Source organism: Diospyros lotus, chromosome 7 (genome assembly GCF_014633365.1).
Source record: "Diospyros lotus cultivar Yz01 chromosome 7, ASM1463336v1, whole genome shotgun sequence".
Lineage (NCBI taxonomy): Eukaryota > Viridiplantae > Streptophyta > Magnoliopsida > Ericales > Ebenaceae > Diospyros > Diospyros lotus.
The window spans coordinates 32,733,349-32,746,808 of record NC_068344.1 but is presented as its reverse complement, the minus strand read 5'-3'; the positions used below and the strand labels follow the sequence as shown (position 1 = coordinate 32,746,808).

At 35.5% G+C, this 13,460-nt stretch overlaps 1 protein-coding gene across 1 annotated transcript; it reads right to left on the bottom strand.

Moving 5' to 3' along the window:
- Nucleotides 1-79: 79 nt before the first annotated feature.
- LOC127806237 (heparanase-like protein 3) lies at nt 80-3,938 on the bottom strand. The gene is made up of 9 exons (XM_052343388.1): nt 3,493-3,938; nt 3,006-3,042; nt 2,730-2,913; nt 2,496-2,644; nt 2,099-2,329; nt 1,820-2,009; nt 1,609-1,734; nt 788-887; nt 80-612 (listed from the first exon to the last, which is right to left on the bottom strand). Exons 1-9 carry the CDS (start codon nt 3,715-3,717, stop codon nt 244-246), a joined length of 1,611 nt encoding a protein of 536 aa, XP_052199348.1. The 5' UTR covers nt 3,718-3,938; the 3' UTR covers nt 80-243.
- Between the last annotated feature and the right edge of the window lie 9,522 nt (nt 3,939-13,460).

Below are 13,460 nucleotides of genomic sequence, written 5' to 3'. Positions count from 1 at the left end.
TATATATAGCAACTTTTGTTTCTATTGCCATGGCATTATTCTGTTTCCTTAGCATGAAAGTATAAATCAAACGGCAAAATGGAAAATCAAAGAACATTAAAATTCACATATATGCATGGAGGCCCTTAAAAAATTGCATTTTATTGTTTCACCCAGAAAGTAAAAAAGAAAATTGCACGGTATCCTATTTCCTTATTTAATCAATCACTAAACAGAGCCAACTTTGGCCCCGTCTATCCCCTCCTATCTACAAGCAGGGAGAACAACATATGGAATGTGAGCAAATACTATGGAAAATGGTGCAATGGTTATGGGCTCTGTTGAATTTACACTTGCAGGCTCCAATGGAGGTATATGCCCAGATGAATTTACACTTAAAATGTTCCCATTAAGCAGCATAACCTGGCTGTGCAAATTGCCATCCTTTGCTGTGAGATGGTATTCCTCTCTTGTCCTTTCACCTCTCTTACTCACTCGAGGTAGCCGGGCCATCCTTTTCCGGTGACCATGAGACTTGTGTCTGTGCTGCAATGCCAGGGTACCATTAAAGGAAACCTTAGCCTGAACAGTCGTCGAGTTGTCCAGGTTGATCAACAGCAATGAAATTCCTGGCTGCAATGTGAAGATCTAATCAGATATAACATAACAAGCCTTTATCCCGTTACGTCAGATCAGATACATGAATTCTAGAGTTCATTATTCATTTCTTTCTATGCCTTTATAACTAATTTAATACCTAATGTCGCTAGTTTTGCACAATCAAGTAGTTAGATTTTTTCTAACTTACAGAATACTTAGCGCAATGAGCATATGCGCGTATCTTCTTTGTCCCGGAAAAGCTAGTCGATAGAACCTTCCTTCCCATTAACCGGTGCCAAAGAAGAGCACTGCGAGCAAGAAAGCAGTATGGAAAATGGCTTAACAGGACTTAATAGCCGTGAAACATGAAGGTTGCGTTCTCTTTGTTGTTTTTAAGTCATTTTTAGTTTTTAATTTTTTTAAATAATGAAAACGCGTTCTCAATACAAAAAAAAATAAATTGTAAAGAAAACTCAAAACAACAAAAAGTTATTTTGAGTGTTTTCGTTCAAAACAAATTCAAAACTCAAAACACATTTATTTATTTATTTATTTATATATTTATTAGTATAATGGAAAAAATATTATAAAATTCACAAACTTTAAAATGTAGATATTTTTTTAATAATTTATAAACATTAAATATTTTTAATTTACTGAATAATCAAATTTATTAAATAAAATATTATTAAAAAATTATTTTCAAAATTTGAAAGAGAACGCGTTTTTTAATTTTCTGTTTTGAGAAATAATTTTTCAAAATAAGAAAGAGAACACGTTTTCAATTTTCTAAAAACAGACTACCAAAACAGAAAACTGAAAATGAATTCAAAACTCAAAACTGAAAATTAAAAAGCAAAGAGAACGCAGCCAAGTTTTCTACCCGGAAAATATTACAATGAAAAGAAAAAGGGGGAAAGAAGATATATTCATGCAGTTGTGTGCATGTAATTGCAAATTTGTTTCAGAATTTTCCATGAGCTTGAGTCCCATTATATAAACATTTAACATCTTTAAATTTTGAGTTACCTGTAATAATCGGGATTTGGCACGAAGGTGGTAGTATTGAGTAGACCATAGTTTCCACCAATCAAAGTCTGTCTGCAGTATGTTTTTGTGTCATAAGCCGATGCCATTCCAAGTTGATCCAAATACCTGTTGGTTAGGCCAAAGATTACATCTAATGCAAAAGAACACAAATGAAAGGAGAGAAGTTGATCACAAGAGAAGGCCGTATTACCAGAAACTGAACACAAAGGCGTTGGTTACAGTATCACGGCCACTGTTATAAGCCCCTCCTGACTCGCCTACCCATGCAACTGCTGAAGTTGGAGAACTCTTGAGGGTGCTCTGAAGTTGGCTAAATGTGTTGGCCTCTCCATCGAGATAGGATGGATCGAGAATCTTCTCAACAAGGTGCTCATCCACTCCTAGAAACGGAAAAGGCAAGTCAGTTAGAAACCTAATCGGTTTTAATTTCAGAAACCGAAATGGATCATACTTTGCAGAAGCAAAATACCCGGGCCAAGATTATATATGTGGTGAGTGACAACATCCAAAGTGTTGGTTGTTTTGTTGATGAATTCTTTGAACCAGGTTGCATCAAAGAACCCTCCCGGTGCTATGACTCTCGGCTTAGGTTCAATGTCCTTGTAAATGTCTTGCACTATGTTTTGGAGAGCTATAGTGTCAAAGGCATATTGATCTGCCGCCACTCTGACCCCAACTCCGCTTCCACTCAATTCGTTTCCTGTCACACAAGGAGAATCGAGTAGCTCGTGAAAAAGAAGAAACCTTGATTCATATGACTTCACATATCGCTTCTAGTTGGTTAATAGTCGAAATTTTCAAATCGTTCTCAAAAGAGTATCTAAAACATTATAGGCACCCTATATTACAAGGAAGAGCATTCTCACCAAGCTCCCATCCGTAGATTGTGTAACCCTTCTTGACGGTATAATCCATAAAAGATTTTGCATTTGTAAGATCCCAAGCTCCTATAGCCGAACTGTCAGATTTTATGGTTCTTCCATTGAGAGCATTTAGCCCAAAAATAACTAGAGCCCTGGATATGCATAACCATTCATTAATCAACTATGGAATGTTCAAATTTCAAGATAAACATGGAACATGGCTGGAATTTGAATTACCCAGATTCATTGAAGAAGGTGTTGAGTTCATCCCATCTCGACAAGGGCAGGCACCCTCCGCTGAAACCAAACAATGCGGAGGTATTCTTAGAAAATGGAATGCATGGTTGCTTATGATCCCCAGTTTGATAGATGACCTTATCTTGCAAAGTACCGCCCAATCTAATCTTCAATGGTGAAAAAGCTGTGCCATTTTTAGAACAGAAGAATTTATTATGACGAGAAAAATTCTGACATCTGTGAAGCTATTCACATGTTTTGTAAAGCAATTCAAACCTTTTACAGCATTTAACAAAATATTGTTACTGAGATCCTGCACAAAAGAAAGACCAAACAAAACATCAGCAACTAACCAAAAAGGAAAAAACTAGGAAGTGCCCTTTTTTTTTCTCTTTAACATGAACTATTCAGGCAGAACTTGAGCTAGAAAAAATAGGTCAAATGGTTTAATAGCCTGAAATCTTAGATGGAAAAATGGTTTAATCCCAGATCTGAATTTGCACGTGCAAATGCATACATGAATCTCAAGTGCATAAGTAGAAAAACGACACACCCAGAAACAGAGCAGAGCTCAAGCCAACAATGACCCTTGCATCAAGAAACAAGAAGGGAAAGCAAAACAGCAAACACAATCCAAGCAACACAGCTCGTAGGTGGCTTTAAACCACCTACTTTACAAGCTGGAACCAGCAAACAACCCGGCAATTCCTGGGAAACAAACACAGTTTTTCCTGGAAAATGGGTTTTCAGAAATAAGCTTTACCAGATTGAGCAGGGAAGCATGGCCCCAGCTGCAATGCCCATAGTCACACTTATCACTAGGCCACCAATCCAAGGTGGCACAGATGAAATCGCTGTCTGTTCTTCCAATGAGACTGTTCCCATCAATATAAACAGTGCCTTCAGCAGCTTCAGCCCTTCCCCCACTCCCTGAGCTCACAGAAATGAAGCTCAAAGTGAAGAAACAAGCCCAGATACAAAAACCCATTAGCAAAACCAGACTAACGCTCAAGATCTGTGGCTATCCCTTCAAATAGGAAACGGGTTGCTTCGGGATTGGCCATTGGAGGGCATGGAGCTAAAAAGAGAGGGACTTTATTTTAAAGAGAATGCATACGGTTTGAGAAAGAGGGGGAATAGAATATATTTGTGATCTTGGGAAGTAAAGAGAAATTTGCCTTGAAAAAGGAAAATTAGAAAGATGTTAAACAGCGCAAACTGCAAAGTTTGTTGTCAGTGGGCCATTATTGTGCTTTGCTTCGAGGAACTGAAAAAAGATTGCTGAACAGAGGGGGAAAAGGATGAGTGTCATGTTCAGTGGGTCCTCCAGCTTGAGAACTCAAGAAATGCCTTGCAATTTTATTTTCACACAAACTTTTCAAAATAATGTTGAGAATTTGATATTGTTATGAAAATAACAAACTATTCTAGCAATTATTTTCCTTGCTGTTACATAGATATCAACAAAACACTTCCTAGTTCCTCCTGTATAGAATTTCATTGTTTAGATAATATTAGGTTTATGCATTATATGTGAAAAAAAATGAAATCAGAAGTTATTTGGAACTTTATTATTGTTTTATAAAATAAAAAGGTTCAAATGAATATATTTATTAGATTGATTTAGAAAAGTACTCGTAATAATTTATATAAGAAATATGTTAATCAGCCATATTGTCTTTGGTTAAATCATTATTCTTGGAGGTTATATCTCTCCAAGGCTTACAGTTAGAGATAGATATAAATGGGTCTTCATTCTTCAATGTCTTATAATTAACCTCATTTAAAATAAAAATGAATATAAAACTTATTTAAAATTTTATTAAAATAAACATATAAATAAAATTAATCAGAACCCATTTACATCCCCATTCCCAGGTCGCGGGGCCCCCTCAATTGCTTTCTCTTTTAGTTCAAGACTTGTTTTCAAAGACTAAAAATAATATAAAAATGATGATGGTTTTGTTGTTAATATTATTTCGAATTTCTAGAATATGAGAAAATTAAAAAGAGAAAGTAAGAAAAAAATTTAAAATGTAACTATATTAGGAGAAATAGATAAACTAAGATCTAAAATAAATAAATTAGATAAATTAAACTACATGTATAATCACCAGACAAACATGGCAATAATGAAATAAATGTGCTGCCAAATACTCACAAACCCCTTTGAGAACACAACCAAGTGGCCCAAAGAAACAAACAACCTCGAGGAAAGGTGAAACGAATAAACCTTAGCTTGAAATTAAATATATCATTTTGAACGGATGAAGTCTGTTACTGTGCATAGACATTTTATTTTTAGATCGTCAATTATATATACATTAATCATCAGGAGCCCACTAAATTTTTGTTTTGCATGCTAGCTACTATATATATATAAAAAGGCTATTCGTGTGTCTTTTGTGTCCAGGCTTTCATGTTCTTGAGTGTGAAATAAGAATCTCTTGACATAACTTGGTTTGGTCAAGAGATTTTGTACATTAGTTTGACACTTCAAGCAATCTCCCTCGCCTTGATGGAAGGGGATCAGTTGAGCCTACTCACCAGAAAGAGAACCCACCAAACCTAATCCATTAATGCTCACCAGGCAGTGTTTTTTGGTGGAGTTCAGCTCTATCCAACCTAACATCTCATGTGCAGAATAATGGCTTCTTCTAGTAGTTTAATTACCCCTAGTCAAGGGGCGGAGGCACATGAGGCCTAGTGGGGCAACTGCTTGCCTCCACTGGCCAGAATTTTTTTTGGGTTTTTAAGCATTTAAAAAAATAATATTTTAATTAATAAATCAAACGTTCAAATAACTTTTCATAAATTGTCTTTTTAAAAAAAATTTAAAGAATTACGAAACTCAATAAACTTGCCTAGAAGTTGATTGTGACGAAAAAAAATATAATATACTTATTAATTTACAAACTTGTAATTTTGGCATTAATTTTTTTAGTTATTATTGCTATAGCTGAAAGAGTTTTTTCTGTAATAAATATTATAAAGAATCAATTACGTAATAAGATTGGAGACTAATAGATGAATGATAGTTTAACTATGTACGTTAAAAATGGTATATTTAATAAAATTGATAATGAGATCATTATGCAGTGTTATCAAAATATAAAAAGTAGTAAGGAACAATTATAAAAATATATATATATATTTTAATATCATCATTATTATCTTAATTTTAAAATTATATTTTTTATATTTAAGTTCGTCTCCCATTAAATCAAAATTTTAGCTCTACCCTTGCCCTAGTCTTAATCTAATTAATGTAAATGATAAGAAATTAATATATACGTTGACTAGTTAATTTATTATTATTATTATTATTATTATTATTATTATTATAAAGTAACCAAGAGAACTCATTTAATTATAAACAACATTTAGCAACAAATTTTCATAACATGTACCATATATATATATATATATCCATTAATGCTCACCAGGCAGTGTTTTTTGGTGGAGTTCAGCTCTATCCAACCTAACATCTCATGTGCAGAATAATGGCTTGTAGTTTACCCAGTCCCAATCTGATTAATCTAAATGATAAGAAATTAATATATATGTTGACCAGTTAATTTATTATCAATAATAATAATAATACTCATGTAACTGTAAACAACATTTAGCAATAAATTTTCATAATATGTATTATGTACCATATATTATATATATAGGGAGAGAGTGAGAGATAGGGGGGGGGGGGGGGGGTTCTATATATGCTTTGGGGTTTTTTTTTTTATATATCCTAATAATTGTTAGGTAATTTGGTGTTTTCAATGGTACCGTCTCAATTACATGATGTACTGCCATATATAATCTTTCAAGCAGTCGTCTTCTAATTTGCTTCATATCCAAGGGCTCAAGCTAAAAAAGAGGACAATATATTCATCAAAATGCTTTCTAAAACAAAACCCCTATTAAAATATTAAAGATAAAAATAAACCTTCAGAACATAATTGACTAGAGCAACATAAAAAATAAAACAGCTGGACAGATAAGACTGCCAGTCTATTAAATCTTTTAGATTATGCCTGTAGCTAGAGTTTTTCAATAGAAATCCCGAAAATTGAAAGAAAATAAACCTTTTCTTTTTCTTTTTTTTGCTTGTGGGCTCTACACAGAAACAACAAAAATTAAATTACTTATTGATATACTTTTTTATATGTACATATATATATAGGGTTTATTCGATTTTAGTTTGTTCCTTCCCACAAATTAACCCCATCTCTCACAAACAAAACTTTAGGTTTCACAACTTCCTTAGGATGGTACTATATTCTATATATACATATATATGTATATAATTTATATGTTATGTGTATATAATTTTTCACGTATATATATATGAGTAATTTGCAAACATATCTAGATATATAGGTCTTCAAAGGTTTAGAGATAAAAGCAGTTTGCATGGCATTATGGTATCTTTCTTCATGTAAGAAAGAAGGTGGCAGACTTCCCTTCCTTAATTTGTCTTAAGTGATGGCAGCAGTTGAAATGTACCATTCATTAGCTGCAAGTCCCCTTCTTAATTTTGTCTTCCGATCGATGAGAAATGGACGCTGGGAAAGACAAATTGGGGCTTCTATAACTGGATGCCAATCGGCTTCTTAATAATTTGACCCCCGTGACAGGTGAATCCTTGCATAATATTGTAATCCTTGTTGCTTTCATTGTTGTCCTTAATGTGTGTTTATCTTTATGCAATAATCGGTAGATTAGGCATACCAACTAAATCAGTCAATATTGATGAGTTTATGTCTAAAATAATTTAGCGAATAATACACTTTTGACTCTTGAAAAGATATGAAAAATACAAGTTAAAATAATACGACTTTGTTAACCATACATCTATGAAAAAATAAAAAATATTCATCTTGAATCGTTTATAAGTATATTTGAAAACATAACAACTAAATTGTTCTATAGACTATCATCTTTTGTACAAAAATGTTGTCAGGGTTTCAGGGCTTCAGTCCTAAATTTTCAATATGGTTAATTTCTCTTCCAATGGCTTTGAGGTCCAGCCCAAAAGCTTTTGTTTAATGTAAAGCAAGTGATCTACAAATGGGTTATGGCTGAGGCCTCGAGCGACTCATGTATATTTCTTCCATTGGGCTTCTTAATTAAGCTTCATAAACCTAATGTATTCAACAAGAGAGGCAAAATTATGTAACTCTGGCCTTACTTCAAAACAATGGTATTTTAGACATTTTATATCAGAAACAAAAATATAAGGGAAATTCTATTGGCAGCCCAATAAATTACTCTTCATAGCCCGGAGTCTCATCAAATCTTACAATATTTTTAAAATATCTATTTTACCCTAAGCTAATCGCCCATTCTCTCTTTATCTCCCTCTTTCTCTCTCGCACACACACTCGCTCTCTATGCGATGCCCGCTATATATATATTTACGCACACACACACCGCCATATATATATATATATATTTATTTACACATATATATATATATATTTACACACACATCGCATGATCGCGGCCATGGGCGCTCCCCGACTACTGACAGTCAGGAAACGTTGGTTTCCCCGACTACTAGCAATCGAGGAAAGCTGGTTTCCCCGACTACCAGCAATTGGGGAGTGTTGGCTTCCTTGACTGCGACTGCCAGCAATCGGGGAACCCCTGACTGCTGGTAGTCTGGGAATGTTTATTTTTTTATTTTTTTATAAATTTTAATTAAAATTTTTTATTATAATAAATAAAAAATAATATAAATAAATATTTTTTTAAAATTTATACATTTTAAGTCATTATAAATTAACTAATTTTAAATTTTAAATCATTGTATTAAATTAGTTAATGCTTAAGAAAATTTAAAATTAGTATTAATTAAAATTAGGTGTTTGTGTGTATAAAATTAGGTGTGTATATAAAATTAAAATAAAAAATTAGGTGTTTGTGTGTATAAAATTAGGTGTGTATATAAATTAACTAGTTATATATATAGGTGTGTTTGTGTGTATATAATTAATACTAATTTTAAATTTTCGCATTAACTAATTTAATACTGTAAGCACCCCCGTCCGGATATCCCCAACCGCCCGGACATATCGAACGGGAGCGCCTACGGAAGAGAAAAAGAATGAAACACACGACCAAAAACCACCCTGGCATGCATACACAAAAATAAAAATAGCGAAAACGAAGCTAAACACAAGCATGCACTACGGGAACACCGCTAGCACAGCGGTCATAAGATCAATAAATAAAACAAACTCCTGTACCAACATACACGAGACTCGAGGGATGACCTGGCACAGTCAAAAATCATAAAGTAAATCCTATTGAATTATCAGAGTTGACCGGGACTGACGAGACTGCCTGTACACCATACCGATTCTGCCGCTAGAAGCTGACTCCCTTGCTATGGCCCACGCTGTGACTACCTGGAATGATGGAAAGTAAGGTGAGTCGAGAGACTCAGCAAGCGTAAGGAAAGAAAGGCTGCAGGCTACACGAAACCAGAAATCTCTACCCAGAATAAACCCCCAAGTACACACAAGCCATGAGACGCTACAACACAATAGCTCAAAGCATAACAAAATAAAAGCACATACCGGTCCTTGGGGCCCACATAAGACACTTGGCACCCAGGTCCCATACCAACCTGTCGCTGCCCTGGACGGTAACAAATACCTCCAGCATCTTGCGCGCGCCATCCCGGGTCGGTACTCCCGCCACCCGTATCCCTGTCGGTACTCCCGACAGCCGAGCCATAGGCTCCCTCAGAACGGTACTCCCGTCCGAGAACTAAATACTACCAGTAGCCATGCAATGCACATAAATGCAATGGCGTAGTGAGCATCAACGTGATACAAGGCGCCCATACATCCAGGTATCAGGCCATGCTCCGCCCACATAGTAAACCACACGCCATGCATATGCCGCGCTGGATGCAACCTAACCAAGCTAGAATGTCCGTGTCCAAGCATTCTCAATAGATGAATATCCCAACATGCATCCCGTACCCATGTGCATATCAAATCATGAACAGTAATATAATGTATTTAATCATGCAGTAAATCATATACCGGCAGAGCTTGTCAGTAATGCGTGGCACCGGTCAACAGCCAGTGACTAGGGGTGTCCACCCGACGGTCCACATCAGGGCCGTACAATAGTCTACCCCAATGTCACCAACAATCGACCCCTACCCTACTGCTCGATAACTCTAACCGAATCATAAATAAATCCGAGAAAAACTGTAAATAAACCCGATAAAATCATAAATAAACCCGCCCGTCTAGGAATCTAATTCTCAGGCTGGTTCGGCATCATTCCCAAAGGAATGGGGGCGATACAACCCCCGTAAACTCACAACAAATAAAACTCTATAAGTCCTGGATTTAATTTAAATTAAACCCAATGAATAATAATTCAACAAATAAGGCTAGGTGTTGAATTAAAGTAAGGAAGGTGATAAAATACAGGAAATCACGGGATCTTTTACGGGAATTGAAGAACACAAGGAGAAAATTAAGAGCTTACCTGAAATTAGCTGCTTTTAGCCTCTCTGGTACTCCCAGTGCAAATTAAATCATTTTCTGATCACTTTCTTTGTCGAAAACTCTCAAAATTCTATTATTTTTCCCTTGCACACATGATCCAAGGTCATTTCCATTAGTGTTCTAAACACACACTGACACAGCAAGCTCACTTAATTAGCTCACAACGAATTCACTACAAGCTCACTTAATATACAAACATATATATTATTTACTATTGTTTATATCTATATATAAACACTTAATATACACTAATAATTATACATGGGTTACCTTCCATCTCCAGCGAGAGCATCACCAGGAGCTAGCAATAAAAATTATTATTTACTACTATTAATCTTATCTTTACAATAACAATAACAATAACTTTAACAATAACAATATTAATATAAAACAAAACACACCCAGTGAACACACATGGTATTACACTCACACACCTTCACGGTGGAGCATCTTCTACCCCCAACCAAAGCTCCTACTCTCTGCCCCTACACATTTACACACTTACAAAGCTCCTTACACACATGGCTACACTACCTCAAACCTCAAACACTTGGGTAATCACACACCTGCTCACCAATAAATTCTTTCACCCATGAAATCGATGCCGCCCACTGCACATATATATATATATGTATATATAAATATATATATATATATATACTCACAAACATTGGAGTAGCAATAAAAAAAGGAAAAAGGGACCTGCTCACTCTCGGCCAAGAACCTCTGCTTTGGCTCTGAACACACTGAACACACGCATACAACGCTACACTCACAGCCCAAAAGCCAAATACACCCACCTACTGTGTGCTCACTGTGCTCAATATATATATATATATATATATTATATATAGTTACAGTTAGCTTCATTGTGCAACAGTAATTGACACTCACTTTGGACCCTACTTACCCACTATAACAGCAATTCAAGGTAGAGGAGAAGGGGAAGAAGCTTGCCGCTGCTACTGGTTCACTCGACTGCCATTCACTCGGCAGCTTCCATGGCCGCCTTGCACCTCGTCTCTCTCTCCCTCTCTCGCATCAACTCTCTCCTTCGCAATCTCTAGCGAGCTCTCTCTCTGCTCGCTCCCTCTGTGTCTCACTCTCTGCTTCTCTCCTCTGATTTCTCTATTCGGCCAGAACCTTCCATGTGAGAGAAATATCTCTCTCTTTTTTTTTTTTTATCTACAACACACGCACACCGCCTCAAATTAAAATATTAATTTAATTAATTTAAATTAATTTAATTTATTCTTTTATTAGTATTTTCAAAATTTGAGGATATTACAAATACCTTGATTTAAAATTTAAAATTAGTTAATTTATAATTACTTAAAATGTATATATTTAAAAAAATATTTATTTATATTATTTTTTTATTTTTTATTTATTATAATAAAAATTTTAATTAAAATTTAAAAAATAAATAAATAAACGTTCCCCGACTGCTGGTAGTCGCAGTCAAGGAACTCAAGAGTCTCCCGACAGTCGGGGAACATCCATGGTCGCGGCCATGCGATGTGTGTGTGTAAATATATATATATATATATATGTGTGTGTGTGTGTGTTTGTGTGTGTGTGTGTATATATAGGTCACGGTTGCCATGTGTGTGTGTGTTTGTTTTATTGTTCTTTTGTATTAATCTCAGCTGTGTCCTTTGGCACTCATATATATAAAGTTGCATTTGGGGAAAATCATGGTGCAGATGATTCACGAGCAGAGGCATTCTTTAATCTTGAAACCCCAAGTTTGATTCTTTCCTTGTGGGTATCATTGTAATGGGGAGAGTTTGAGAGGTTGAGAGATTGGGATGCTCTGCTTCACAATATACACAACAGAAATAAGATAATTGCGTGAGAGGAAACAATCTAGTAAGAGATAATCCTAGTTTCTTGTATCGCCTCTTTCATTGTGATGTCACTGTGTTGTGTGAGAGAGGAATACGAATATTGTGAGTGCTGTGAATGACTTGTGTCTTTGAAGCTCTTGTACTCGGTTATTCGCTGATTATTGATACTGCAAATGATTTTTTCTGATTTTTGTAGATAGCTGTGTAATCCTCTATAATTGATTGTAATCAATTGTAAACCTATCGTATATTCGTATAGTGGATTGACTAGGGGCGAAATTCCTACCGTGAGTAGAATCTTTCGATCCAAACATGTATACGCAGTGTTCTCTGTGTATGTTGTAGATATTCTTTATTTTCTGTTTCGACTTGTGAATCTTGGTACTTTTCTTGGTCTTGGCCGTATGATTGTGTGTTGGTTTACACATGTGATTTCTCAACATATATATATATATTTGTGTGTGTTTGTGTATTTGGGAGAGAGAGAGAGAATGTGGGTTGGCTGCCATTACTGACCCACCTCGCACAGAGAGAGAGAGAGAAAGAGAGTGCGAGAGAGAAAGAGAGAAAGAGAAGTTGGGCGATTAACTCAGGGGTAAAGTAGATATTTTAAAAATATTGTAAGATTTGATGGGATTCCGGACTATGAAGAGCAATTTATTGGGCTACCAATAGAATTTCCCAAAATATAATTTTGCACCTATTAACTGACCCAATTAACTAATTAAATAGGTACAAAATTACAATACTTTCTATGCGTACTCACTCTTACAAACTTGATATGTTGCCCGTATCTTACAACAGTATATTTCTTGACGGGACCTGTAAAAATGATTTGAGTCCCACATCTACTTCCACAATTTGCTTACGTCAGACAAATGATATATTATTTCTGTTAATTAATTTCACTCACTCTTTAATGGTAGTATATGTTATATATTTTAGAAAATAAGATATAAAATTAACATTAATGTACAGAATGACGTGGGCTGCCCATGCATCAGAAAGGAAATCCATTGGCACATCATTTTATTGATCTTTTCTTAGGTAACGTGTTAAGACACCAATTTCCATTAAAATTTTCTTGGCATTTCCATTCCACATGAAAGCCCCAGTATATAATAGTCTAGTCCTCATCCTGATCCTCTTGGAGCCTGCACTGACCCCTGATCCTCCCCGAAAACGAAGGGCTGGACGGGAACAGCCTCTGCCAGCAACTCTCATCTTCAACCCGGAGGATCGCCCTGCAGCATGAATGCTTGAACGTGTGGAAAACTTTAACATTGCGGCTCTGCGATCTCAGGTACGAATCCTGGATCTGCGACAGGCAGCCGTCGACGCCTCGG

Bases quoted from the DNA above. Each gene is read 5' to 3' on its own strand.
- LOC127806237 (XM_052343388.1), bottom strand. From the start codon at position 3,717: ATGGGTTTTTGTATCTGGGCTTGTTTCTTCACTTTGAGCTTCATTTCT. The intron at 2,914-3,005 runs GTTTGAATTGCT...AAAATGGCACAG, and splicing joins TTTGTTAAATGCTGTAAAAG to CTTTTTCACCATTGAAGATT. The intron at 1,735-1,819 runs GTAATACGGCCT...CCTAACCAACAG, and splicing joins GCCTTTGTGTTCAGTTTCTG to GTATTTGGATCAACTTGGAA.